A 26,067-nucleotide genomic window follows, 5' to 3' on the forward strand; every position below is an offset into this window, starting at 1 on the left:
AGCGACCACACCAAGCAGATGAATCGCTGGGTAGAACACTACTCTGAGCTTTACTCTTGTGAAAATATTGTTAGGGATGCAGCCATCAACACCATTGAAAGCCTGCCTGTTATGAACCAACTCAATGATGAACCAACTGTTGAAGAGCTTAGCCTTGTCATAGATAGCTCCCCAATGGAAAGGCCCCTGGAAAAGACTGCATACCATCAGAGGTCACAAAATGCAGAAAACCTATTCTAAACATCTTCAAAAATTGCTCAACCAGAGCTGGAAAGAAGGATAAGTGCCTCAAGAAATGAGAGATGCCATCATCATCACTCTCTACAAAAACAAGGGTGACAGGAGTGACTATAACAACTACCGTGACATTTCCCTTCTTGGCCTTATGGGAAAACCCTTTGCCTGAGTTGCCCTAAACAGATTTCAGACCCCTGTAGACAGAATCTATCCTGAATCACAGTGTGGCTTCAGAGCTGAAAGGTCTATTATCAATACAATCTTCTCAAATATCAGAGGGGCAGCTGTGCTAGTCTGTATCCACAAAAACAATGAGGACTCCAGTGGCACCTTAAAGACTAACAGATGTATTTGGGCATAAGCTTTCATGGGTAAAAAACCCACTTATTCAAATGCATGGAGTGAAATTTACAGATATAGGAATAAATATATATTGGCACATGAAGAGAAGGGAGTTACCTTACAAGTGGAGAACCAATGTTAAAGGCCAATTCAGTCACGGTGGATGTGGTCCACTCCAAATAACTGATGAGGAGGTGTCAATACCAAGAGAGGGTAAATTGCTTTTGTAGTGAGCCAGCCACTCCCAGTCCCTATTCAAGCCCAAATTGATAGTGTTAAGTTTGCAAATGAATTGTAGCTCTGCAGTTTCTCTTTGAAGAGTGGCTGACTTAGAACAGCGCTTCCTCAGCTCTCATCCCCTAGCACACCTCCTCTGCTTATGCTATATTGATGACATCTTCATCATATGGAGTCACGGGAAGGAGGGGCCCTTGAAGAATTCCACCTGGATTTCAACAATTTCCACCCCACCATCAACCTTAGCCTGGACCAGTCCACACAAGAGATCCACTTCCTTGACACTACAGTGCAAACAAGTGATAGTCACATAAACACCACTCTATACCGGAAACCTACTGACCGCTAAATTTACCTACATGCCTCCAGCTTCCATCCTGGACACATCACACGATCCATTGTCTACAGCCAAGCCCTAAAATACAACTGCATTTGCTTTAATCCCTCAGACAGACACAAACACCTACATGATCTCTATCAAGCATTCTTAAAACTACAATACCCACCTGGGGAAGTGAGGAATCAGACTGACAGAGCGAGACGGGAACCCAGAAGTCATCTACAACAGGACAGGCCCAACAAGGAAAATACTGCCATCACGTACAGCCCTCAGCTAAAACCTCTCTGGTGCATCATCAACAATCTACAACCTTTCCTGCAAAATGATCCCCCACTCTCACAGGCCTTGGGAGGCAGGCCAATCCTCACTTACAGACAGCCCCCCCAACCTAAAGCAAATATTCACCAGCAACTACACAACACACCACAGAAACACTAACCAAGCAATCGATCCCTGTAACAAATCCCATGGCCTTCTCTGTCCCCATATCTACTCTAGCGACATCATCATAGGACCCAACCACTCATTCACCTGCACATCTACTAATGTGATATATGCCATCATGTGCCAGCAATGATCCTCTGCCATGTACACTGTCCAAACCGGACAGTCTCTATGTAAAAGAATAAATGGACACAAATCAGACATCAGGAATGGTAACATACAAAAGCCAGCAGGAGAACACTTCAGTCTCCCTGGATATTCTATAACAAATTTAAAAGTAGCCATTCTTCAACAAAAAAACCTTCAAAAACAGACTTCAAAGAGAAATTGCAGAACTACAATTCATTTGCAAACTTAACACTGTTAATTTGGGCTTGAATAGGGACTGGGAGTGGCTGGCTCACTACAAAAGCAATTTACCCTCTCTTGGTATCAACACCTCCTCATCAGTTATTTGGAGTGGACCATATCCACCGTGACTGAACTGGCCTTCAACATTGGTTCTCCACTTGTAAGGTAACTCCCTTCTCTTCATGTGACAATCTTCTCACTGAGACAACAAGAGAAATGCAGAGAACAAACAAAAAACAAAAAGCTCTTTTACATAGCCTTTGATGATCTCACAAAGGCTTTTGACCTTGTCAGTAAAAGTGGACTCTTTGCACTTCTAGAAAAGATTGGATGTCCCCCTAAGCTTTTAAGCATGATTCAATCCTTCCTTGAAAACAGGGACGAAATAGTTCAATACAACAGTTCAGTCTCTGAGGCCTTCCAGATTCGTAGCAGAACTAAGCAAGGCTGTGTACTTGCCACAACTCTGTTTGTGATCTTCTCCTTACTATTAAAACAAGATTTTGGTTCCTCAACTGAGGGATCTACTAGCACACAAGATCTGATGGAAGGCTGTTCAATCTTGCAAGACTCAGATCTAAAACCAAGACTCAGGAGGCCCTTATTCAACCTCCTCTTTGCTCATGATGCAGTGACAACCCACAGAGGTCATCTCCAAACCTTATGGACAGTTTTTCCAAAGTCTGCCAAGACTTTGCACTCACCATAAGCCTAAAAAAGGAGGAGCATAATGTTCCAAGGAGTTGAAAAAGTAAAATCAACAACTATGAACTTAAAGCGATGCACATACCTGGGGTGCACTATCGCAGTCAACTTTTCACTTGAAATGGAATTCAACATTCGCATTGGAAAACCTGCCACAGCAAGTCTACACTGACAAAACAATAAACTGACAGAACACACAAAGAGATCTGTGTGCATTTGTTATCAGCACATTTTTGTATGGGAGCGAGACACGAACCTTATATTCTCATCAGAAAAAGAGAATCAACAACTTTCACATGTGCTGCCTTCGTCGAATTTTTGTACTCTCCTGGAGGGACAGAGTCACCGACGCTGAGGTGCTCAAGCAAGCCAGTATTCCCAGCATGCAAACACTCCTCAGATAGAGACACCTCCGGTGGCTTGGGCATGTGTGCCAAATGAATGATAGGCAAATCCCAAAGGACATCCTCTACAGCAAATTGGCATCTGGAAAAAGACCCAAAGGATGCCCAAAATTGCATTTCAAGGATGTGTGCAAGCAAGACCTCAAAGAAATGGACGTTGATGTGGACAACTGGGAAGATCACACTCAAGACTGCAGACTCTGGAAACAAGAGCTTAAAAAAGGTCTCCAGAGTTACGAGAGGAAGTAGTCAAGCTTTGCTGAGGAGAAGAGAGCTTGCAGGAGGCAGACCCCAAAGGGTTGAAACATCACCTTTAAATGTGATAGATGTGGCAGAGATGGTCTCTCTTTAGTGGGTCTCTTCAGCCACAGTCACAGCCACCATTAAACCAACTGAATAAATTCTTTACCTCTCAGGTGTGCATACCCATGGTCTCTCAAGACTGAAGGATGTCAACTACTACTATTATGCAGCTACTGCCAAGGAGAAGAAGAAAGAGTGACACTTGAGAATGCAACCATGGAGGCAGATGACTTTGTCACAGATGTCTGGCACTTCTGTGAGCTAATGGCCATAAAGGCTGATTCCACTGGAGGATCCCTAAAGGCCCTCAATCAGCTATCATTTGGGTTAACAAGACCTACTTTATCCAGCGATATGTTTATGAATCTGAAAGAACTGAAGCTTGCAGCTTTACCTGGAATATAAATTATATTTGAGTGTAGGAAAATTGAGAACTTTCTTGAAAATCAAGTGGCTGGAACACTTTATTATATAATACTTATTGTAGCAATCAATGAGTAATTTATTAGCAACCATCCAGGCAGAAAAATATTCATTAGAACTTGGGCAGCCATTTGCTCATTTTCTTTTCCTGATAAATAGATGCTCTTAGGAAACACTATGACCATGGTAATTCATTTTTCCTATTTTGACTAGTTACCACACTAAGCAACAAAAGATTTGCTAGTTTAAATATTCACCAGTAAATCCAATGGAACTCCCATATTAAGATGACTAAAATAATTGTTTTGTAATTATAGTTAATTTATTGTAATTCAGCAAGAATTCTATACAGAATTCTTTTCATATGTTATATAAACCTAACTGAAAAACACAAACCTGGTGTCATTTTTAAAGGGGACTTAATAAAATTATCATTCCAAAAATAAGAAAAGTAGCCAGAGCATGGTTCAATGGTACAACTGACAAAAATTAAACCATATAAATAAAACTAGTGAGCTAGAGGGTAATGACAATGAAAAGTAATTGCATCTTATTTTAAGATATAGGATGAATTAGTTGGCATCATTTATTTTCCCAAACAAAAAATTATGTAAAGTTGAAACTAAGTATCAATAATTTAAAGGCAGGAAAACATTACAAGGATGTTGTAATTATCTCAAAGCCAAGCATTATAAACTCAGAATCAACGTTCCCTTAATATGCTTGGATTATTTTAAGAAATACACAATTAAGGCACTCAAACAACTGTGAAAGTAGAATGAATTAGATTGTAAAAGTAGAATGGATTAAAGAAATGCTGTATGTTCCTTTAAGCAGGAATGAGGAATGTTGAAATAAAGTTGTCAGGAAGAAAAACATTAAGGTATGCAACAGTGGATCCACTTAAGCTAATGGTGGGACATTAGCAGGATATCAGTAAGAGTTAATGAGAAAATAAGATGTGTGTGTCTAGCCCCAGGTAAACTTATCAGTTCTGTTCCCTTTGTTATCTTGTTAAGTTTGTGCCTTTTATCTGTATAAATAAAGTAGTTTAAGCCTTGCATGACACTCACATATTATCTGGGTGTATTAGCAGAGCGCTTCGCTAATAAAACAGAGTGGTCTGACAAATTGTGAGTCCTGAATCTGACTTTGACACAACCTTAACTCTGCCCTGTAGCAACATCATGTAATAATCATATGACTGAGTAAAAGCAGCAAAGAGTCCTGTGGCATCTTATAGACTAACAGATGTATTGGAGCATGAGCTTTCATGGGTGAATACCCATGCATCCGACGAAGTGGGTATTCACCCATGAAAGCTCATGCTCCAATACATCTGTTAGCCTATAAGGTGCCACAAGACTCTTTGCCGCTTTTACAGATCCAGACTAACACAGCTACCCCTCTGACATATGATTATGGTGACACCATTTTAGTTTTTGTGGTCGCAGATAAGAATAAAGACATGAAAAAAATCTAAATTCCCCCCCGCCACCCCCCTTGTGGTAGAGCAGAGTTACAGTTCTTACTTTAATATATTCAGATTTCTTTTAAATTTAACCTGAACTTCCAATTTCCTGGGTTTATAATGCTTGGAATTGGGGATAATTACAACATTCTTTTGCTTTTTTACCCTTAAATTGCTGATACATACATTCAACCTTAACTCTGTATTTATTTAGGGTTTTTTACCTGGTGTTTCCTTAGTTTATATTGCTAACACTTCACACACTAACACTGAACAAGAAATCCAAAGAGAATGCTTCCATGCAATGCTTCTAATGATCTGATATCTAGTATCAACTTTTTGTTATTATTTTAACTGTTAAGGGCAGAATCACCAGTACATCAAAGCAAATGCAGCCACAGTTACATTTTGTTTACAGCTGCCTAGCAATGCAAGAGCAGCACAAAGCAGCTGACACATATCAGTGAATCTGTTCCTTAACTGCAATTGACTTCTTAATTTAGAGGGCTCCATTAGTGAAACTGGCACAATGTGAAGCCTGGACAGGGATAGAGACAGCCTAAGAACCACAGTCTCTGTGCTTTGAGGTTTCCTCCATGTTCCAGTCTCAGTACCTCCAGCAGCACTGCCTAATGAGGCCATGAGGAGCCTTTTAAGCACTGATGTCCAAGCTTCAAAGAGCACAGGGCCAAGTAATCATCTACTGAACTCTTGAAACATGCCTTGTCTCCCTCATACCACTGAGTCATTACAACCAACAGAACAGCTGTATGCAAATTGCATAAAGGAAAAATGGTGATTGGCTGAGTTACCTCTGTCACAATGGCCACACTTAAAAGTTACCAGTATTGTTGCCATGAGCCCATCACTAGTCTATATTTACAGCAACTACATGTAATTGTTGTTAACTTAATCACAACCTGTTTCTTCAAATAAAGTCTATGCTATATTTCAATTAAATTTCGCCATCTGGAAAGTTTAAAGGGGATACTCTATATTAGAGATTGGCAACCTTTGGCACGTGGCCCACCAAGGAAATCTGCTGGCGGGCCGGGATGGTCTGTTTACCTGCAGTGTCTGCAAGTTTGGCCAATCGCAGCTCTCACTAGCTGCGGTTCACCATCCAAGGCCAGTGGTGGCTGTGGAAAGTGGCGCAGGCCGAGGGATGTTCTGGCTGCCCTTCCCCCAGCCCTCATTAGCCAGGGACAGTGAACCATGGCCAGTGGGAGCAGTGATCGGCCGAACCTGCGGACACTGTAGGTAAACAAACCTGCCCGGCCCACCAGCAGCTTTCCCTGGTGGGCCATAGGGCAAAGACTGCCAATCCCTGCTCTATATCCTAGTAAATAAAAGAGGATAGACGTTGATAAAGTACAGGAAAGAATCAAAACAGTCACATTTAAAAAAAAAAAAGTTAGGTTAGCTGAAGGCAAACAACTAAATATTGACACCTGTTGCATACAAACGCAAGAAGTCTAAATATTAAGATGTGTGAACTTGAGAGCCTGGCATTAAATGAGGATATTGACAAAATAAACATCACAGAAACTTGGTGGAATGATGATAATCAATGGAACACAGTAATACACAATATATAGGAATGACAGAGTAGGTTTTGCTGGTAGGGGAATGACACTATACATGAAAGAAAACAGAAGTAAAATGTAGTAAAAATTTTAAATGAATCGAAATTACATGCTTGAATAAAAAGAGTATAACAGTAGGATTACACTACCGACTCCCTGCCCAGGATGGGGACAGTGATTGTGAAATACTCAGGGAGATTAGAGAGGCTACAGAAACAGAAAACCCAACAATAATGAGGTATTTCACCTATCCTCATGTTGACTGGGAACATGTCACCACAGGACAGGAGGCAGAAGTAAAATTTCTCAGCACCATTAATGCCTGCTTGTTGGAGCAACAAATTCTGAAGGAGGCTTAAATCAGCCTCTGTACTAGATGACTCCAGAGACAATCCTGGCAATTACAAGAAAGTAAGCCTAACTTCCACACGAGGCAAATCGGTTGAAATTATAATAAAGAACAGAATTATCAGACACACAGATGAATACGATATGTTTGGGAAGAGTCAACAAGGCTTTTGTAAAGGGAAAAATCACACCTCACCAATCTATTAGAATTATTTGTGGGAGTCAAACGTGTGGACAAGGGTGATCCAGAGAATATAATGTACTTGAACTTTCAGAAAGAAAGCCTTTGACAAGGTCCCTCACCAAAGTCTCCTATGCAAACTAAGACCTCATAGAATAAGAGGGAAGGTCCTCTCATGGATCAGTAACTGGTTAAAAGATAGGAAACAAAGGATAGCAATAAATGATCCATTTTTACAGTTGAGAGAGGTAAAGAACAGAGTCCTCCAAGGATCTGTACAGGGACCAGCACTGTTCAACATATTATAAATGATCTGGAAAAGGGGTAAACAGTGAGGTGGCAAAGTTTGCAGACAATCCAAAACTACTCAAGATAGTTAAGTCCAAAGCTAACTGTGAAGAGTTACAAAGGGATCTCACAAAACTGCATGACTGGATAACAAAATGACAGATGAAATTCAGTGTTGATAAATGTAAAGTAATGCACATTGAAAACACAAACCCAACTATACTTACAAAATGATAGGGTCTAAAATTAGCTGTCACCACTCAAGAAAGATCTTGGAGTCATCGTGTATAGTTATCCAAAAACATCCGCTCGATAAGCAGCGACAGTCAAAAAAGCTAACAGGATTTTAGGAACTAGAAGGAAAGGGACAGCTAAGACAGAATATATCATAATGCCACTATATAAATCCATGGTACGCCCACACCTTGAATACCGCATGCAGTTCTGTTCACCCCAGCTCAAAAAGATCTACTAGAATTGGAAAAAGTACAGAAAAGAGCAACAAAAATCATAAGGGTATGAAACAGCTTCCATACGAGAAGAGATTAAAAAGATTGGGATTTTTCGTCTTGGAAAAGAGATGACTGAGGGAGGATCTAACAGGACTATAAAATCATTAATGGCATGGAGAAAGTGAATAAGGAAGTGTTATTGACTCCTTCACATAACATACGATCCACGGGTCACCCAATAAAATGAACAGGCAGCAGGTTCAAAACACATCAAAGGACGTACTTCTTCAGACAACAGAGTCAGCCTGTGTAACTTGTTGCCAGGGATACTGTGAAGGACAAAAGTATAACTGGGTTCAAAAAAGAGTTGGATAACTTCACAGAGGACATTTCCATCAATGGCTATTAGCCAAGATGGTCAAGGACTCAATCCCATGCTCTGGGTGTCCCTAAACCTCCGACTGACAGATACTGGAATGGGATGAACAGGGGATGGATCACTCAATGAACTACCCCGTTCTGTTCATACCCTCTAAAGTATTTGGCACAAGCCAATGTGAGAAAATAGGATATTGAACTAGATGGACCACATGTCTGATCCAGTATGGCCATTCTTAACTTTATGTTCTTAAGAATCTGCATTATTCCATTAAGATCATTTAGGTCACAAGAAAAGATTGATAAAAGCAAATTTTCTTAAAGGATTCAATTTAATTTTCACTTCAACAAATTATCAGATCTTCTTACAAATTCTTACAAATTTTCAGAAAATTCATTCTGTACACAGTAAGTGCTGTAAACTTAGGGAGGATAAACTATTTTTCATACAAAGGAGGATTTATCCCTGCTTTAACTGAACTAACTATGGAGTAACAATCAGCATTTCCATAATTATATTCTATATTTCTTCGGTATCTCCCGTGCTACACTGCTGTAACAGAAAAAAATAAAAGCAAATTATTGGAAATCATCTGATAGGCGAATACAGATATGCCAATGAGAAAAGAGGTGGTCTGTACAGAATGGGGGATGGGCGTGAGGTGTCAGGTGAACTGGCTCTTGTTCATTTCTCTACCATCCTTTTATTTTTCCCCTGTAAACTGAGGCAACTCACAGTCTCGGAAAAATTGGGATATAACCGGACAGGTATAATGAGTATACTGATGTTTGTAAAGCATGTTCCCATCCTCAGAGAATGCCAGTTTCACTCCACGATCACCTTTTAGAAAAAGCAGTGTTGATTCTATGGGTCACTACTTTAATTCAGTAGCTTTATTTTCAGACATTCCTGATCAATTTCTACTTCTTACACAGATTTTCATTAAGAATTACTTAGATCCAGCTGTAACTAATATCAAAGTAGCTTTTTTCTGATGTAGTTTGACTGTTACAGAATCAACAAAAAAGTCAAGTTACCGGTTTGATGCGAAGCTGGTCACCCACCACTTCCAATATGGCATGTTTTCGGGATACTCTCTTATCTGTAATCTGAAAAAAAGACAGACAGTTGAGATAAGAGCAAATTATGACACTCATCTCTCAAATCATTACAGCAAACAAGCAAACAAAAATCAAATCAAGATAAACCAATAAGCAGATTACAAGGTCCCATTGAGTACAGTTCACACAGGCTGTAGGTTTCTGATGCCTTGTAAGTAGTTTCGCATAACACAATTAGTTTAAAAAAAAATAAAGAGAAATTCTGTATTAGAACTAGATTCAAACATTAAGATCAAGATTTTCATAACATACGATTTTAAATCCAGAAATTAACTATCTAATCTCAGTGTGGAGAAAAGCTTGAGAATATGAGCTCTGCCAGCTCAAAAGGCAAGCAAAAAACCCCAGAATTTACCATTTGTCAAAATCTCATGATTGTTCAAGGTCTGACAATGCTACTTAGATGAGACAGTAATGTGTCTTGAAATGTTATAGAGTGCTGTGCTTGTCTCAAAGCTACTAGCATACAGAGAGCAGGAATTCATGTTTTCTATAAAGAAAGTTTCAGAGTAACTCCAGTAAATTTCAACACCATCACCACAGCAGACAAACAGTTAATCCTAGAAACACTGACACAAAAACTGAAATAGAGACAACACCCGGAGGCTTACAAAACTCAGGAAAAATGTTATTAGTTCCTAAGAACTGGCATTACAAGAACATTTTGTGAGGAACACGCTGTTTTAAAAAATTGAGATAAATTTTGAACCCAATGTAACAGATGCTAATTTTCCTGTTTTTTTCATTTGGAGACGTTTTGAGCTCTAATGAGATTTTGCCAGAGTCATTTGTTTTAATATTATTTATTACAGTGAGAGAGCTCTCTCTTCTGCATATGCAGAAAAACTAATATTGATGGGTTAACTAGAAACCTGCCACTATTTGCAAGGAAAGTTTTTCCTGTTCACACATTTCCTTTAAGTGTGACATTCAAGACAGCAGAAAGATCCAATTGCATCTTTGTAGGAAACTATAATTCATTTCTCTCAATGTTTATTAGGTTTAAAGATGTGTATTCAAGCTGGCAGAACACTGCTACCAGAATTACAAGTGTATGTTGTGACCCCTAGTGAGGAACTAATGTTACTTCACTTAACCAAATAAGTTCATAAGAGAAAACACAGTCGCTATATATGAGATTATTATACAAGAAAATACACCTGAAAGATTACTGAAGTTAAAACATGTTAAATTTGACCAGTAAAAATTCAGTTGAAAAAATCAGACTCTCTCTCTCATTGTAGGCACTTACTACAAACAAACATTGCATGAAAAATATTAAACAAGTGCTGCAAGGGCAAAGCTAGGGAAAGAAACAAAAAGTTTGCACAGGATAAGCATAAATGTGCTACTTCAGGACGGGGTCCTAACGTATTATCTTGAGAAGGAGGATGAAACAGTTTAGAGCCCACTGAATTGGGACATAAAGGGAGTGTCACAGATGAGAGAAGGGGAATGGGTACTAGTCCAGGAGAAATTTCACACCCTTAATGGCAAAAGCAGCATAAATTAAGAGGTGGCACATTGTGTGAAATGTTCCAAGCCAGAGATGGAATACAGTAAGCATGTGTATGGTGTATATATAGCAGTGTTGTAAGAAACAAGGCGCTGTGTGATTACTGAGAACACCCTATTAGGTCCAAGTCACTAGAAACCCCATGACAAGAAGAAATGAGTACTGTTGTTGGCCAGGAACAACAACATTTACTATCCTTGTTAGGAGGAATCAAAGTCAAATTTCAGAACAACATAATTAACTAGTAAAATAATCCATCAAACTGCTATTGTGGCAAAAACAAGCCCATGATACCACAGGATCCTAATTAATGGCTAATGGCCATAGACCCTTGTACACACAATAACCTCAAGGTCAGTGCTTGGAAAGTGTGCAGTAACACATAAGCGTCCATGATTCTCCTAGACTGCCAAGCATTCTACATGCCAATCTGAGGTAAGCCAAGAAGAACCAACACGCTCCATGAACAAAGATGGTAGCAGACTACATCACCATCATAACAGAGTAAGTGTGTGTGGTCCCAGTGTATGTCTGCTACATGTCAGTGAGGAAGCCAAGCACATGTGATCATGGGACCTGCATTGATATTTGGGATAGTCATTGTGGGGCACTTCCCCTTTCCACTTCTGTCTATTGGTAGCGGATATTATCTGAGCTGGGGTCTGCAGCTTCCATGGCTTTCGCCAACACTGATACAATGTTCATAGATCTGGCTTTGATAGAGATAAAGGAACTACACAGAGTTAGAAGATACTGTTCTCATCTCTCTGCTGCTCTTAGTTTTGTCAGGTAACAGAGAGAAATCAAAAGGACTCAGAGTGGTTTCACTCCTGCTATAAAGAACCTGTGGTCAATTAAACGGATAACAGTGACAAGGTGGATGAGGGAATATCTTTTATTGGGCAAACTTCTGTTGGTAAGAGAAACAAGCTTTCAAGCTACACAGAGCTCTTCATCTGCAAACAACTGACAGATCAGTTACACTCTGCTGTTTTAGAAAGCTATGAACACCAGCAGATGTAAGTATTAGAATAAAAAAAAACCACAGAAGCTTGGGGAGAGTAAGAGAGATCCCCTCGATCTATAGATCCTTCCCAGCACCACTTTGATTGCTGCCAGGAGACGGAAGGCAGGGTAAAGCAACAAAGACACCCAAGCCAGCATGGCTCTGCAGCAGTCAAGAGGTTCTGAGAGAGCAAGCTGAGAGAGAGTTCTTTCTTTTTATCAGCCAGAGGCTGCTGGTATGGCTTTCGACTGTCGAACACCCACTAGGCAGAAACCAATACGAAAACTGGAGCATGATCTGAGCTAAGTCCAGCACCAGCACCAGCACCAGCCCCTCTACCAACAGCTGGGTGTGAGGGCTGGAATTCTCAGTGTGTTGCCTTTGGATCTCTCAAACTTCCTCACCACTGCTCATCTTTCTTATTGGTCTCTGCCTAGTAGGTGTCTTGCATTTTTTCAGCCTTACTCCAGTTCTACAAATGAGGTTTTGACATAGTGGACATGATTTCATCTCTTTCCAGAGAAGGACAATGTAGTTAATACGGGAAGAAGTGTTCCCACTGCCAATGGACTGCTCATATCCACTGACATTTCCAGTGCCAGAGAAAGTGATCCCAACAAATCTTTCACACATCCCCACATTAAATAGGGGAAGCATTGCCTGCAATATGTTATCAGCAGCCTCCCCCAAGTCAAGCCTTCCTCAGCTGACATCCTCAGCTGTTCAGCAATCCAAAGATTGTAGAACAGTTAAGTCTAACATATTACAACAGCAGGTCTGGGAGCCTCATGAAGCGGTCCTCCTCCATTCTTTAGCTGCCAGCTTAGCCTTTGAAAATCAATTAAGCATGCAGATAAGCAACAATAAGCAGTTCTCATTAAAGCAAATGCTGACAAAGTAAAATATATTAGAAGTCAGCTAGCAGATATTCTATGAATTAGTAAGGAATACATTCAAGCCATAAAACATTACAAAATGAAGACGTGTCTCAGTTAAACTAAAGTCAAATATAATTCAACAGCACGGATCAGAAACAGTCTAGTAGTCCAGTTCTGAAATACATCTCATGAAGATGCAACATTTCCCTGTGCTCAACTCTTTGAACCAACCACAAACTCATCTTAAAACTACATTATATATGCTCTTAAAATATACAAGTGAACCCAGGTGTACATGAGAAACAACAAATGGCCATCTAATAGCAGGAAGTAATTTACATGAGAATAATCCAGGGTGGATAAAAATCAATGATTTTTTTTAACAAAAACAAAAAAACAGATTTTCATTTAAATCAGATTTTTTTGATAAAACGCTTTTTGAGGAAAAAACCTATCTAAAGATCGTTTTAATTAAGATACATTATAGCTCAAAATATCTCATCATGGAATAGGGATTATAAATTCTAATTCTATAGTATGACAATATATTCATGTAATGTTTAAGAAAAGTTTTGTAAATGAGTTCCAATAGTTCATGGAGTAGGGATCCAATCTTACATGGTTCCAGGGGCTTCTGTATAGATTATCTAGGTTAATCTTCCTATCTACCCAACGGGACTCAGTGGTCAGTCTAGAACAACGCTTCTCTAAGTCGGGCCGCCGCTTGTTCAGGGAAAGCCCCTGGCGGGCCGATTTGTTTACCTGCCGCGTCCACAGGTTCGGCCGATCGCGGCTCACTGCTCCAGGCCAATGGGGGCTGCAGGAAGTGGTGCAGCCCAAGGGATGTACTGGCCACCCTTCCCACAGCCCCCACTGACCTGAAGCGGTGAACCATGGCCAGTGGGAGCAGCGATTGGCCAAACCTGTGGACACAGCAGGTAAACTAACTGGCCCAGATCGCCAGAGGCTTTCCCTGAAAAAGCGGTGGACCAGCTTTGAGAAGCACGGTCTAGAAGATACCATCAGAGATGCTTAGTTTTGCAGTTCTCAAACTGTAGATTTGTGTCTTCAGAGATAACATGCTTATTAATAGCAAAAATGTTTTTAAATTAAATAAATAAATAGCGTATAGAGGTGAGAAATAACAGACCTCAACCCTATTGTCCCTCTGCAAATTTGTGTATACAGAGTCAATCCCTTACCTCTCTCTAAAAATGCAAGGTTTCAAAAAGTTCAACGAATAGAAGATTGTTGGGGGCGGAATAGATCTGTACAAGGAAAAGAAGTCCAGAGATAAATGTGAGAATGGAGGGACAGGCAATAGAAACAAAAGTGAAACTGTTTGAGCAGCATATTCCAGAAGTTTTGAGGCCTTTCTGAGTGTAGCCTTCACTGATTTGAGATCTACCATACCATTCTCTCACTAGAAGGGAAAGCCTGTAATGGCAGCAGGCTGTAAAAGAGACCCAGTTTGGGAATAAGAACCATTCAAGAAATATGTTTGCTGATGTTCTAAATAAAGTCACACCAGTGAACTAGTAGAAGTCATTTAAGCTCTTGGATTCAGAGACTCTTAAAGTGATAATCTCTCTTTTAATAGCAGTAGCTTACTCTGCCGGTCTAGAAAGTCCAAAGGAAGAAAATATTCTAATTCATTCCAAATTGAGAAATCATTTGGGACCTGAAAAAGCAGGAAAGCTTGTTTTTCTTTTCCAGATTATGAACAAACAGGAAAATGAAGGTGAAGATGACTGAGTTAGCTGCCAATGTTTTAAGTTTCTCATCTTGACATGGCTGATATAGTCAATTTAATTTTTGTGGTTTTTTTTAAATATTTAATTATTTTAGTTAAAAATAAATAATTAACAAAAATAAACCTGATCTTAAAAATCTTGAACGTTTAACTAAATTCAAAAAATCATATGCTTGTTTTGTTAAAATATTATGTTTGTTGTTGAAGAAAAAAACCTAGAATACATAACATTGTTGTTTTAGTTAAATAAAACAATTTCAATGTCTTTCTAGTGATGTTCTCCTCTTAATACAGCATGGCAAGAAAATCCTCCAAATATTAATGACTAACCCATTGAACTGGAGATAGTTCACCTCCGAATGACTTCATAAATATCTGCTTCAATTACCTTTGGTAAATGAAATAACCAATCATTCATTCATTTTCTGATATAGCTGTAAAACTAATCTGAAAAGTTTTCAAAATAAATCACTTTAAAATGTATAGTGTGTACCTTCTAAAAATGAAACCTACATCTATCTCTGAGTTATGAAGAATATGTATTAAGGTTGTAACAACCAACAAAAATCCACTTTTATGTAGAAATCCATGATTAAATCGAGTCTTCCTGACTAGTGATTTAAATCAAATCCACCTTGGAATAATCTGACTAGCTGAAAAGGCTTCCAGTCTATGCATATGAAGACTGCATAGATTTTAAACCAATCAGATTGCTTATGCCTCCCCCCTTCATCCCACACACATACAGTTACTTTCATAACGATTTGACCCCTGTACTGATCTGTCTACCTGTTCCACTTATGGCGTTTCATTTACTATACATTAATATTGCTACAACGGCTTGATTTTCACCAGGAAACCTTTGAAGCTTGGGCAGAAGAGTTGGACAATTTGAATACATACTTCAGGAAGTTCCCATTTATTTATTATATAGCTATATTGCTAGAGAGAAGCCTAAAACAGGACAGTTTGTTGTTTTTAATGTAATGCTAATTATGCTGACTGTGAAAGAGCCATCATGCCAATTGAAAAAATGTACTTGCCCTCTTCAGAGAAAGACCAGTCAAAGGGACAAACACAAAATAATGGTTTAGTGCAAAAACCCTAGGCAATAAAGGATATCTAAATGTGAAAAGAGACCAATTTGAATACAACCAGAAGAATTTATCTTAAAAGGACTGGCTCCCTCCCCTCACTACACCTTTCCTACTACTACAAACTACAGCAGATGGATTCTTTAACAGCATAAATGGGATATATCCATCCGGGTATTTAATATGGTGCTTAGCTCTCTGAGCTGGGATTATGCAGACACGTGTCTGCTTAAAAGCTGGAAAAAAAGATGGAATGTTAAGTACTTTAGTATATTAGAATGTGTAGAACACTGAAAGTTGTATTTACTTTCCACTACTTATACAATTATTGGGGGGGAGCCGTGTTAGTCTGTATCCACAAAAACAACAAGGAGTCCGGTGGCACCTTAAAGACTAACATTTATTTGGGCATAAGCTTTCATGGGTAAAAAACCCACTTCTTCATATGCATGGAGTGAAAATTACCAACTTATTACAATTAATTACTACTTATACAGTTTCCTTATTATTCCACATCTAGTATAATGAATCCACACTGATCAGTTTCACAAGTTTTTCTAGTCAGTCTCACTTTTCTCACCTTCATGCACACTATTCTGAGTGTGGGCACTAGCATTACAAAAGAAAACAGCTGATCAAATTCTGCCCCTAATTAAATCCACTGGTTTGTACAGGGTGTAACTAAGGGCAAAAATGTATCTTACTGTTTTAAATGAGTTTAAAAATTCTAACACGATTTGTATTAGTTTATCTTGAAATCTCTCCCCCAAATCTAAAACTACTTAGCAGACTTGTGTATAAACTTTTGGCAAATGCAGCCACATTTGCCAACTAGAGAAAGATACCATAGCAATTAGGCACTAAGTGCTGATATGGCTGAGTGAAGTGAGTACAAGCCCTGGTCTACGCTGAACATTTAGACTGACATAACTACATCGCTCAGGGGTGTAAGAAATTCACACCCTTGAGCGCCATAGTTAAGCCAACCTTCAGAATTCTAAGTTAAGAATTCTTCTGCTGGCCCAACTTCTGCCACTCAGGGATGCAGAATACCTACATCCATGGAAAAAAAAAACCTTTCCTAGATGTAGGGTCTATGCTATGATGCTAAATCTGTACAGCTGTCACTATAGCACCAATAGCGCAGACATATCTCGAAACTATTTGCAAAAAAAGTTTTGTTAGAAGAGACGCTGTCAACTTAAGTCACATCTTTCTGAAATGTTATTACCAACCTATTGTTACAAGTATATTGAAGTTACTATTGAGAAAATTGTTTCACTTTAAATTTGTACATAGTGCTTCAGAAATTCTGGAGGATGCCTCTTGTGCTCTAAAGCAGTGTTTCCTGAATGGTGGGTTGCAGACCCAGTGCAGAGAGGAAGCCGCAGGAAGAGATGCCAGGCTTGAAAAGTGAGCCTGTCCTGCTCTCGCTAGCAGCTCCTGCCCCACAGGGTTGAGCTTGGCTCCCCACTCTGGGCATTGTGACCTGGCACACAGGTCACATCCAGCCATCAGGACAAACCCAAGTGGTGCTGAGACCCAGTGCGCCAGGTCACAATACCCAGAGCAGCAAGCCAGGCCCTGCCCTGTGGGACTGGACCCACTGCTGCTAGGTGAGTGCGAGGTAGATTTACTCTCCAATTTCCTCCTGGGGCAGGGCCTCCTCTCTGCACTGGGCTGGGATTAAGGTTGAAGTGTCAGGGCAGAAGGTACTGCTGCAGATGGCCAATGCCCCCTCAGTGGGGCAAAGAGGCAGTGGAGAACACCACCAGCCTATGAACTGGGCCCCACAAACATGCACATTTGGACCCTGGGTGGATCACACCAAAAAAAAGGAGAGAAAATGAAACTGGTGAGTCACCTTTATAAAATATGTGGGAACCACTGCTCTAAACTTTAAAATTTCACTCAAAAATAAGCAAAACAAAATGGTGGGGGGGGGCTTTTGCCCCTATGGCTGCAAAGATTACACTTAAATTCACATTATTAAAATGAATGGATGCAGTGAAATTGGCACCACGAAGTCCCAAAAAGGAGCTGAGAAAAGTGTGCACTGTCCCTGTACATTTCAATGGGTTGAGAACTCTGAAGGCTACTGTTAAGGATGTGTTACATTATTAGTTATTTCACTGTTGATGAAAGCACACAAGAGCATGAGACACTATTGTGTTATTCTTCAAGTTTCCTGTAAGTGAAGTTTTGCTTTGATGTCGCAGAGCAGAATTTAGTTTGTGGGGCAGAAAGTCTGGGGATTGTTGCTATTTTCTCTCCCCATTATGACCCCTGATTTCCTCTGATTTGGGAGAGAAGGAGGAAAGATGTTTATGCAAACAAGAAAATGAGTCAGCATCGCTAATCCATACGATTTGTTAGTCTCATAATGTTTAGAATTTCTCTTAAAGCCCCAGCTCCTTGAGTCACATTAAAGAAGAATCTGTTTTTGTTAACACAAGTTTACTATCACTGCAAATTATGGCAAAATGCTTGAAAGGAGCTGGAAAGCTCTGATTCTGCCTTCTCCCATATGGGGAGCCACCCTCTATTCACTCTGGTCCCACGGCCATACAGGGATATTAGTCCTCTGTGAAGCCATGAGCACGGGCATGTACCTGGCGCAGTTCATCCTCATCCCCAACACCTGCCCATTTTGTGATGTGAGGGAGAAGCTGGTGCATGCTTATCTCAAATGCACCAGGTTGCAGCCCCTATTGCAGCTCCTCCAGAACCTCCTGCTGAGGTTCTGGCTACACTTTTCCCCACACCTGTTTATATTTGCACACCCTGTCCATGGCCCCACCAAGCTGTGAGACCGCATCATCAACCTCCTCCTCACCCTGGCCAAAACACCCATCTCCAACAGCAGGAGGAGGATGTTAGATGAGGGGGTGCTCTGCGACCACGGGGCCTATTTCCGCTCCTTCCTGATCGCACGTATTCGGGCAGTGTTCCTCTGGGCAGCATCCCCTGGGTCCCTAAACAGGTCTGAGGAGCAGCAGGCGCTGTCCGGGGTTCTCCGCTCGGTGTCCCCTTCTAGATCCCTAGTTGTGCCCCTGGGACCTTCACTCCTGACCCTGTTATTCCTTAGTTGCCCCCGATCTTCATTTGGCTCCCGGGGTCAGAGATCCCCCCTCCCCCACACAAGGCATTGGGTGAAGTCTGAGCTCTGCCGGAGGCTCTGATGAGCCCACGGTCCCTTCCAGCCCCAAGTGGAACTTGCGGGGTGCGCGGCGCCCAGCCCAGCCTGGGGCTACGAGTAGGCCCGCGCCAGCCCCCCCCCGGGGCGGCTCCTGGGCTGGAGGCTACAGCGGCCGCGCTGGGCAGCGGGGTCAGGGAGCCCCCCACCCCCCTGCCGAGGAGCCAGACTTACTCCCAGCAGGGGGCCTCTTCCCAGCACTGTCTGGCCGGGCTGCAGCGGCACCGGGCGGCCCCCGTCCGCGGGCGCTAGCTCGAACCCCGGCATGGGCGTCGCGGGGGGCTCTCCGCCTGCGGACAGGGCGACACCCCGCTGCCCCCCCCGGAAACTCGCGCCAGGCACGGAGGCTCCTCCCCCTTCCGTTTCCCTCTGGGCTAGGAGGCGGGGCAGGCTGCCGCTGTTTGTGTTTAAATCCCCGAAGCACCGCCCAGCCCTTGGCCGGCCATCCTGGAAACGGTAGTTTCCAACTCCACCCTCCCCGCCCGGCCGCGCTTGAGCGTCGCCGCGGGGAAACTACAAATCCCGGCGTGCCCCGCCTCAACAGTCCTCCGACGCATGCGCATTGCCTCAGGAAGCCGGCTGGCGGTGGTGTAAACAGACGCGTTCGAATGGAGGGGACGTTTAAACCGTCATCTGGGGGCTGCCGCGCGGGGCCAGGTAGGGGGCGGCCTGCGGGGATGGAGTTTCCCTTCGCCGCGGGCGGCGGGGCGATGACAGCTGGCTGCAGCCACGGCTTGGCCGGGCGGGCTCCGAGGCGGGGCCGGGCTCGGCAGCGGGCAAAGGGCGCCTGGTGGCTGAGCACAGGCAGGGCACCGCCTAGCCCTTGCCTGGGCACCGGGCACCGTCTGTCCCTGGCCTAACGCCTGCAGGCTGGGCTGGCCTGGCCTTAGCACAGGGCACCCTACCACGGTGGAGTGATTGCCGAGGGCTGGGCAAACACGAGGGGCGCTGGTGACCCATCCTGCACTGCTTGAGGGCTGTAGGGTGACCAGACTGCAAGTGTGAAAAATCAGGACGGGGTAGAGGGTAATGGGAGCCTATATAAGAAAAAGCCCCAAATATCAGGACTGTCCTTATAAAATTGGGACATCTGGTCACCCTAGAGGGCTGGGCCAGCCAGGGCACAAGGCATAGCATGCTTTTTAATATGTGAGGCACTTTAACATAACCTTCAAAATTAGAATTAACTTGATGAAAGTTAACTCTATGTATAATTGAGATTAGTGATCGCAGCATGCAACTGGTTACATGTGAGGTTGTTTAGTGACCACTGTACTTCCTCACCTCCAGGGTTACTCATGGTGGATGTATTGAGGCGTTAAATTATGCAGAAAGCCTCAAAGAAGAACAAACAGGCAGTTACTTCATGTAAAGAACTGACCATCCTTCCTCCAGCCAAGGAAAAAGAGGAAAATCGGGAGGACTTTGTAGAGCTGCTGCCTCCAGAAGTCAGTTTTAAAATTTTCAGTGAACTGGATATTCAGAGCTTATGCAAAGCTGCAATTACATGCAAGAGCTGGAATCATGCAATTGAGAACAGTGACCATTTGTGGAAACATCACTGTTTAATTGTAAGAGCTGTCTGTCAGCGAGAGATAGACTGTGATCGAGGAAATGGATATTCATGGAAGGTAAATTTAAGAATGTGGACTGTCTAGCTTTAGGAAACTGAGTGGCTTTCAGGATGAGTATTAAGATAAATGAGGTTCTCTCCTGATCAGTACTTCTGATCTATCCAAGGTTAAGAGCAATTCAAAGTTGTTACAACCTAATTGCTACAGCCTGTGAGGTCTCAGGGCTTATTTACACTACAAAATTAAGTTGACTTAAGTCAAAGTACAGCCACCACAGTAATTAAAAGAGGTAGTTCATGTCCACACTTACTCCTTTGGTTGTCAGTGCGCGTCCTCACCAGGAGTGCGTCCACCAACTGAAGTGGGACATTATAGGATACAGATCTGGAGCCTAGCAGCCCAAGTTGTCAGTGGGGTGCAGGGCTCACTCAGCACTCAGCTGTCAGTGCCGGGGCATGGGGTTCCCAGCTGCGAGCCAGTGCCCCCAACTGACAACTCAGGCTATCACCACCAGAGAGTAGAAGGACTCTAGCTGACAGCCCCCACTTGGGGCTGACAGCCAACAGGCTATGTCATTTAATCACTGTCTAACTGTATCAACATAAGCGCTACACCACTCATGGAGATGAAGTTATGTCAGCATAGCAGGTGACTTCCTTCCTCAGAAGCAGCATTCTAATGTAGACACTGACATAATTAGGTCATAATAAGCCACATTGCATCAACCTAACTCTGTAGTGTAGACCAGGCCATAGTAAAATAGAATCACAAACACCTCACAACTGGCAGTCTGTGCGGAAATGCCAAAAAATAAGAGTACCATAGAGACAATGAACTACCTGATCCCTGAGAAATGATCAGGCCAGCTCTGGAATGGAACACATTGTGAAAGGGACAAAGTTTTACGTACATGTTCCCCATAAGTTTACTTCAGTGGAATGCTCCTGCTGGGAGAGAAGGGGTTCCTGGAATCTGCTGATCTAGAGAAATATTTGCCCGTACATACCTCTTAAGCCAGATACAGCTAGGGGTCAAAGAACCAGCAGCTTTAGAACCCCCTTACCCAACACTATTGCAGCTGCTAATCAAAACAGTGAGGAGGAGCTGAACATGTTGCGTGAAATCCTAGTGAGGAATAGAGAAAGCAGAACTCTGGCAACTTAAGTGTTAAAATATAATTAGGCCAAAAAAGAATTTGAAAAACAGCCAACGAAAGACTCAAAGTAATAACAAAAGCATTTTTAAGTACATCAGAAGCAGGAAGCCTACTAAACAGCCAGTGGGGCCAGATTCCCAAACCTGAGCCATTCTTTTTAGGTGACAAATCTGAGGAATGTCTTAGACTGAGGTGTCATTAGAGGACGTTTTGGAACAAATTAATAAATGAAACAGTAATAAGTCACCAGGACCAGATGGTATTCACCAAATAGTTCAGAAGGAACTAAAATATGAAGTTACAGAACTACTAAACTTATCATTTAAATCAGCTTCTGTACCAGATGACTGGAGGACAGCTAATGTGATGCTAATTTTTTAGAAAGGGCTCCAGAGGCGATCCTAGCAATTAAGGGTCAGTAAGCCTAACTTCAGTACCAGGCAAATTGGTTGAAACTATCAGACACATGATTTGTGGAGGAAGAGTCTACAAAAAGTGTTAAGGGAAATCATGCCTCAGCAATCTACTAGAATTCTTTGAGGCGGTCAACAAGCATGTGGACAAGGGTGATCCAGGGGATATAGTGTACTGAGATCTTCAGAAAGTCTTTGACAAGGTTCCTCATCAAAGGCTCTTGAGCAAAGTAACTCTCATGGGTAGGGTCCTATCAAATTCACTGTCCATTTTGGTCAATTTCACGATGATCGGGATTTTTTAAATCTTAAATTTCATGATTTCAGCTATTTAAATCTGAAATTTCACGGTGTAATTGTAGGGGTCCTGACCCAGAAAAAACCTGTCAGGAGTTGCAAGTTTATTGTAGAGTGGTTGCTGTGTTGCTACCCTTACTTCTGTACTGGTGCTGGCAGCGGCTCTGCCTTCAGAGCTGGGCAGCTGGAAAGTGGTGACTGCTGGTCGGGATCCCAGCTCTGAAGGCAGAGCTGCCGCCAGTAGCATCACAGAAGTAAGGATGACATGGTATGGTATTGCCACCCTTACTTCTGCACTGCTGCCTGCAGGGCTGGGCCATCAGTCAGTAGCTGCCTCTCTCCGGCCATTCAGGTCTGAAGGAAGCAATGCAGAAGTAAGGGTGGTATGGTATGGTATTGCAACCCTTACTTCTGCACTGCTGCTGGCAGGGTGCTGCCTTCATAGCTGGGTACCTGGCCAACAGCCACCACTCTCCAGCTGCCCAGGTCTGAAGGCAGCGCAGAAGTAAGGGTGGTAATACCACAGACTCCTTAAAATAACCTTGTGACCCCCCAATTTGAGAAATGTTGGTCTCCCCCATGAAATCTGTATAGTATAGGGTACAAGCACACAAAAGACCAGATTTCACAGAGGAGGCCAGTTTTCAGGGTCTGTGATGCATTTTCATGGCTGTGAATTTAGTAAGGCCCTACTCATGGGATAAGAAGGTCCTCTCCTGGATCAGTAACTGGTTACAAGATAGGAAACAAAGGATATGAATAAATGGTGAGTTTTCAGAATGGAGAGAAGTAAATAGTGGTGTCCCCCAAGGGTCTGTACTGGGACCAGTACTGTTTAACATATTCATAAATGAGATGGAAAAAGGGGTAAACAGAGAGGTGGCAAAATTAGTAGATGATACAAAACTACTCAAGATAGTCAAGTCCCAGGCAAACTGTGAAGAGCTGCGAAAGGATCTCTCAAAACTAGGTGACTTGGCAACAAAATGGCAGATGAAATTCAATGGAGATAAATGCAAAGTAATGCACATTGGAAAACAATCCCAACTATACATATAAAATGATGTACTAAATTAGCTGTTACCACTCAAGAAAGGGGATAGATAATAAGACAGAAAATATCATATTGCCTCTGTATAAATCCACGGTATGCCCACGTTTTTAATACTGCGTGCAGATGTGTCATCTCTCAAAAAATATATATTGGAATTGGGAAAAGTACAGAAAAGAGCATTGAACATGATTAGAAGTATGGAACAGCTTCCATATGAGGAGAGATTAATAAAATGGATTTTTCCACTTGGAAAAGAAACCACTAAGGATATGATAGAGGTCTAGAAAATCATGACTGGTGTGGAGAAAGTAAAGAAGATAGAAGGCATTATTTACTCTAACACAAGAACTCAGTGTCGCCAAATGAAATTAATAGGCAGCAAATTTAAAACAAACAAAAGGAAGCGTTTCTTCACACAACACGTAGTCAGCCTGTGGAACTCTTTACCAGAGGATATTGTGAAGGCCAAGACTATGACAGAGTTCAGAAAGAACTAGCTATGTTCTTGGAGGATAGCCATTGATGGACCTATTACCCAGGATGGGCAGGGATTCAAAACCATGCTCTGAAGTGTCCCTAGCCTCTGTTTGCCAGAAGCTGGGAATGGGTGACAGAGGATGGATCACTTGATGATCACCTGTTCTGTTCATTCCCTCTGAAGCACCTGGCATTGGCCACTATCAGAAGACAGGGTACTGGGCTAGATGGGTCACTGGCCTTTCCCAGTATGGCCATTCTTATGGCAGCTATAGCATCATACTTATAGAATCCAGCCTGCAGAACTTAGCAGCTCAGAGCGGGAATGGATTCAGACATTGCAACCACCACCCTGAACCAGCACTAGTTTGAAAGAAAGTAGGATACAACCACCTCTTTTAGGGCTTTAAGACTACCTCTGCATGGATCACTGGTCAGTGGAACTCAGAGTTACACAGTGTCAGACTCATTTCCTCTCTGAGGAAGTGTTAGTAGTTCAATGTGATGCAAGGCTGTGAGCAGATGGAGTACTCGTGCTGCTCTGAAGATAGTACACACTGAAATCCAAACTCAATGCTTTCTTGACATCTGACTTCATTAACAAAGCAAACATCACAAATCCTAGTCCAGACTTATGGCCATTTCCATGTCTTCTCCCATAGGCCTTCTCTGCCCTAGATCCTTCTCCTAGACAGCTACTTCTCCCTCTTAATGTCCAGGGTTGAGGTAACAAGCTACATGTGTCAAAAAGTCAATAAGTTAGTACCTCTGCATGATCAGGGAACATCCCAATAGAGGAACCCAACCACCCTGTTGCTAGAGCACACAAGAGAGTTTGGATTATTTTGGGGCCTGCAGAATAGGGAAGAGAAATAGAAAGATTTTTAAAAAGTTTTACGTTAGGGTAGGGAGTTAGCCTGAAATGGTGTGGATGAGAGGCAAAAGACTTGAGAAGTGAGAATGATCCTCATGTTCCTCTGAAAAAATGTGAAGTTAAAGCCCTGGTCCACTAGAGGGCATTTGTACACCTATGTATTGCATTGAGGGCCCAGACACCCAAATGTGTTACAATGTAGATGCTTCTTCTGATGTAAAACTTTAGTTCTCCCAACTTCCAGTGTTTACATTGACTTCTGCTTAGTTTATTCAAGTTTTTCAAGGCTTTTTAACTGTTTACTCTGTATCAGGTCACTCTACTGAGAAACTACTGGAAGAGCAAAGTGAAGCATGAATGGCTAAGTGGAAAATATAGCAACATTCACTCACACTGTGGCTTACCAGAAAAAATCATGTATCCCATGGATGCTGATACATGGGGAGAAATACTGGAAGCAGAACTGGAGAGATAAGAAACTAGACATGGATCTTAAATAGCAAGAAATGGCACAGAACTGTTTTTACTGTAAATATTTAGCCCTTCACACCAGTGACATTTGCAAATATGTAGTAGAAACTTCACTGGAAAAAATGTATAAATACAGAGTTTATTTTTATTTTGCACTTTATCAGAACAGCTTGTTGTAAAAACCCTAAATGAGATATAAACTATACAATGTAATTATTTTTAAAGATCTGCTGTACTGTTCAACAGATGTTAAGTCTTGGATTGACTTTTCATTGTGCACTTTTTGAAAAAATAGAAAAAAAAAGTTTTTTTTTTCCACTTGAAATTCATATGAAGCAGAAACATGAGACTACGGGCATGGGAAATGGAAGGGATTGACTATTGTCTAAGCATCAAAGCCACTGGGTGTGAACTCCTTCAGTCTGGCCCTCTTTACCATCAGGTTCTACTTGTACAGTTATGGTCAGAAGAGTGACTGTAGTAGTGCCTCCTTCTTAGTCCACTAACCTGCTCCTAGTGTGTATTCAGTCACAGCAACAAAAATCAGCAGTTAAGTTTTATCTTTTACTACTGCAGAAACTACTATGTGTAACTGAGGGCTTGTCTACATCACAAAGTTGCAGCGCTGGTGAGGGGGTTACAGCGCTGCAACTTAGGAGGTGTACACATCTGCAGGGCATCACCAGCGCTGCAACT

The 26,067-nt window shown here is 42.0% G+C and overlaps 2 protein-coding genes across 5 annotated transcripts in view; one reads left to right on the forward strand and one right to left on the reverse strand.

Annotated features, from left to right (window-relative positions):
• Window positions 1-19,347, reverse strand: part of APLF (aprataxin and PNKP like factor) — a 111,292-nt gene extending 91,945 nt beyond the window's left edge. For all 4 annotated transcript variants that reach the window (XM_030557867.1, XM_030557866.1, XM_030557865.1 and 1 more), the window contains exons 1-2: window positions 19,230-19,347; window positions 9,529-9,600 (exon numbers count right to left, since the gene is read on the reverse strand). In XM_030557867.1, the coding sequence (XP_030413727.1) occupies window positions 9,529-9,600; window positions 19,230-19,322 (165 nt within the window). In that variant the 5' untranslated portion in view covers window positions 19,323-19,347. The remainder of the gene's footprint in view (window positions 1-9,528; window positions 9,601-19,229) is intronic.
• A 254-nt stretch (window positions 19,348-19,601) lies between these two features.
• On the forward strand, window positions 19,602-25,680 carry FBXO48 (F-box protein 48). Its single transcript, XM_030557868.1, has 3 exons — window positions 19,602-19,712; window positions 20,346-20,686; window positions 25,214-25,680. The coding sequence occupies exons 2-3, from the start codon at window positions 20,381-20,383 to the stop codon at window positions 25,373-25,375; spliced, it is 468 nt and encodes a 155-aa protein (XP_030413728.1). The 5' UTR covers window positions 19,602-19,712; window positions 20,346-20,380; the 3' UTR covers window positions 25,376-25,680.
• The last annotated feature ends 387 nt before the right edge of the window (window positions 25,681-26,067 follow it).

Source organism: Gopherus evgoodei, chromosome 3 (genome assembly GCF_007399415.2).
Source record: "Gopherus evgoodei ecotype Sinaloan lineage chromosome 3, rGopEvg1_v1.p, whole genome shotgun sequence".
Lineage (NCBI taxonomy): Eukaryota > Metazoa > Chordata > Testudines > Testudinidae > Gopherus > Gopherus evgoodei.

Excerpts from the sequence above, each read along its gene's own strand:
- FBXO48 (XM_030557868.1), top strand. The coding sequence starts at position 20,381 with ATGCAGAAAGCCTCAAAGAAGAACAAACAGGCAGTTACTTCATGTAAA. Across the intron at positions 20,687-25,213 it reads GAAATGGATATTCATGGAAG|GTCACTCTACTGAGAAACTA; the intron begins GTAAATTTAAGA and ends ACTCTGTATCAG.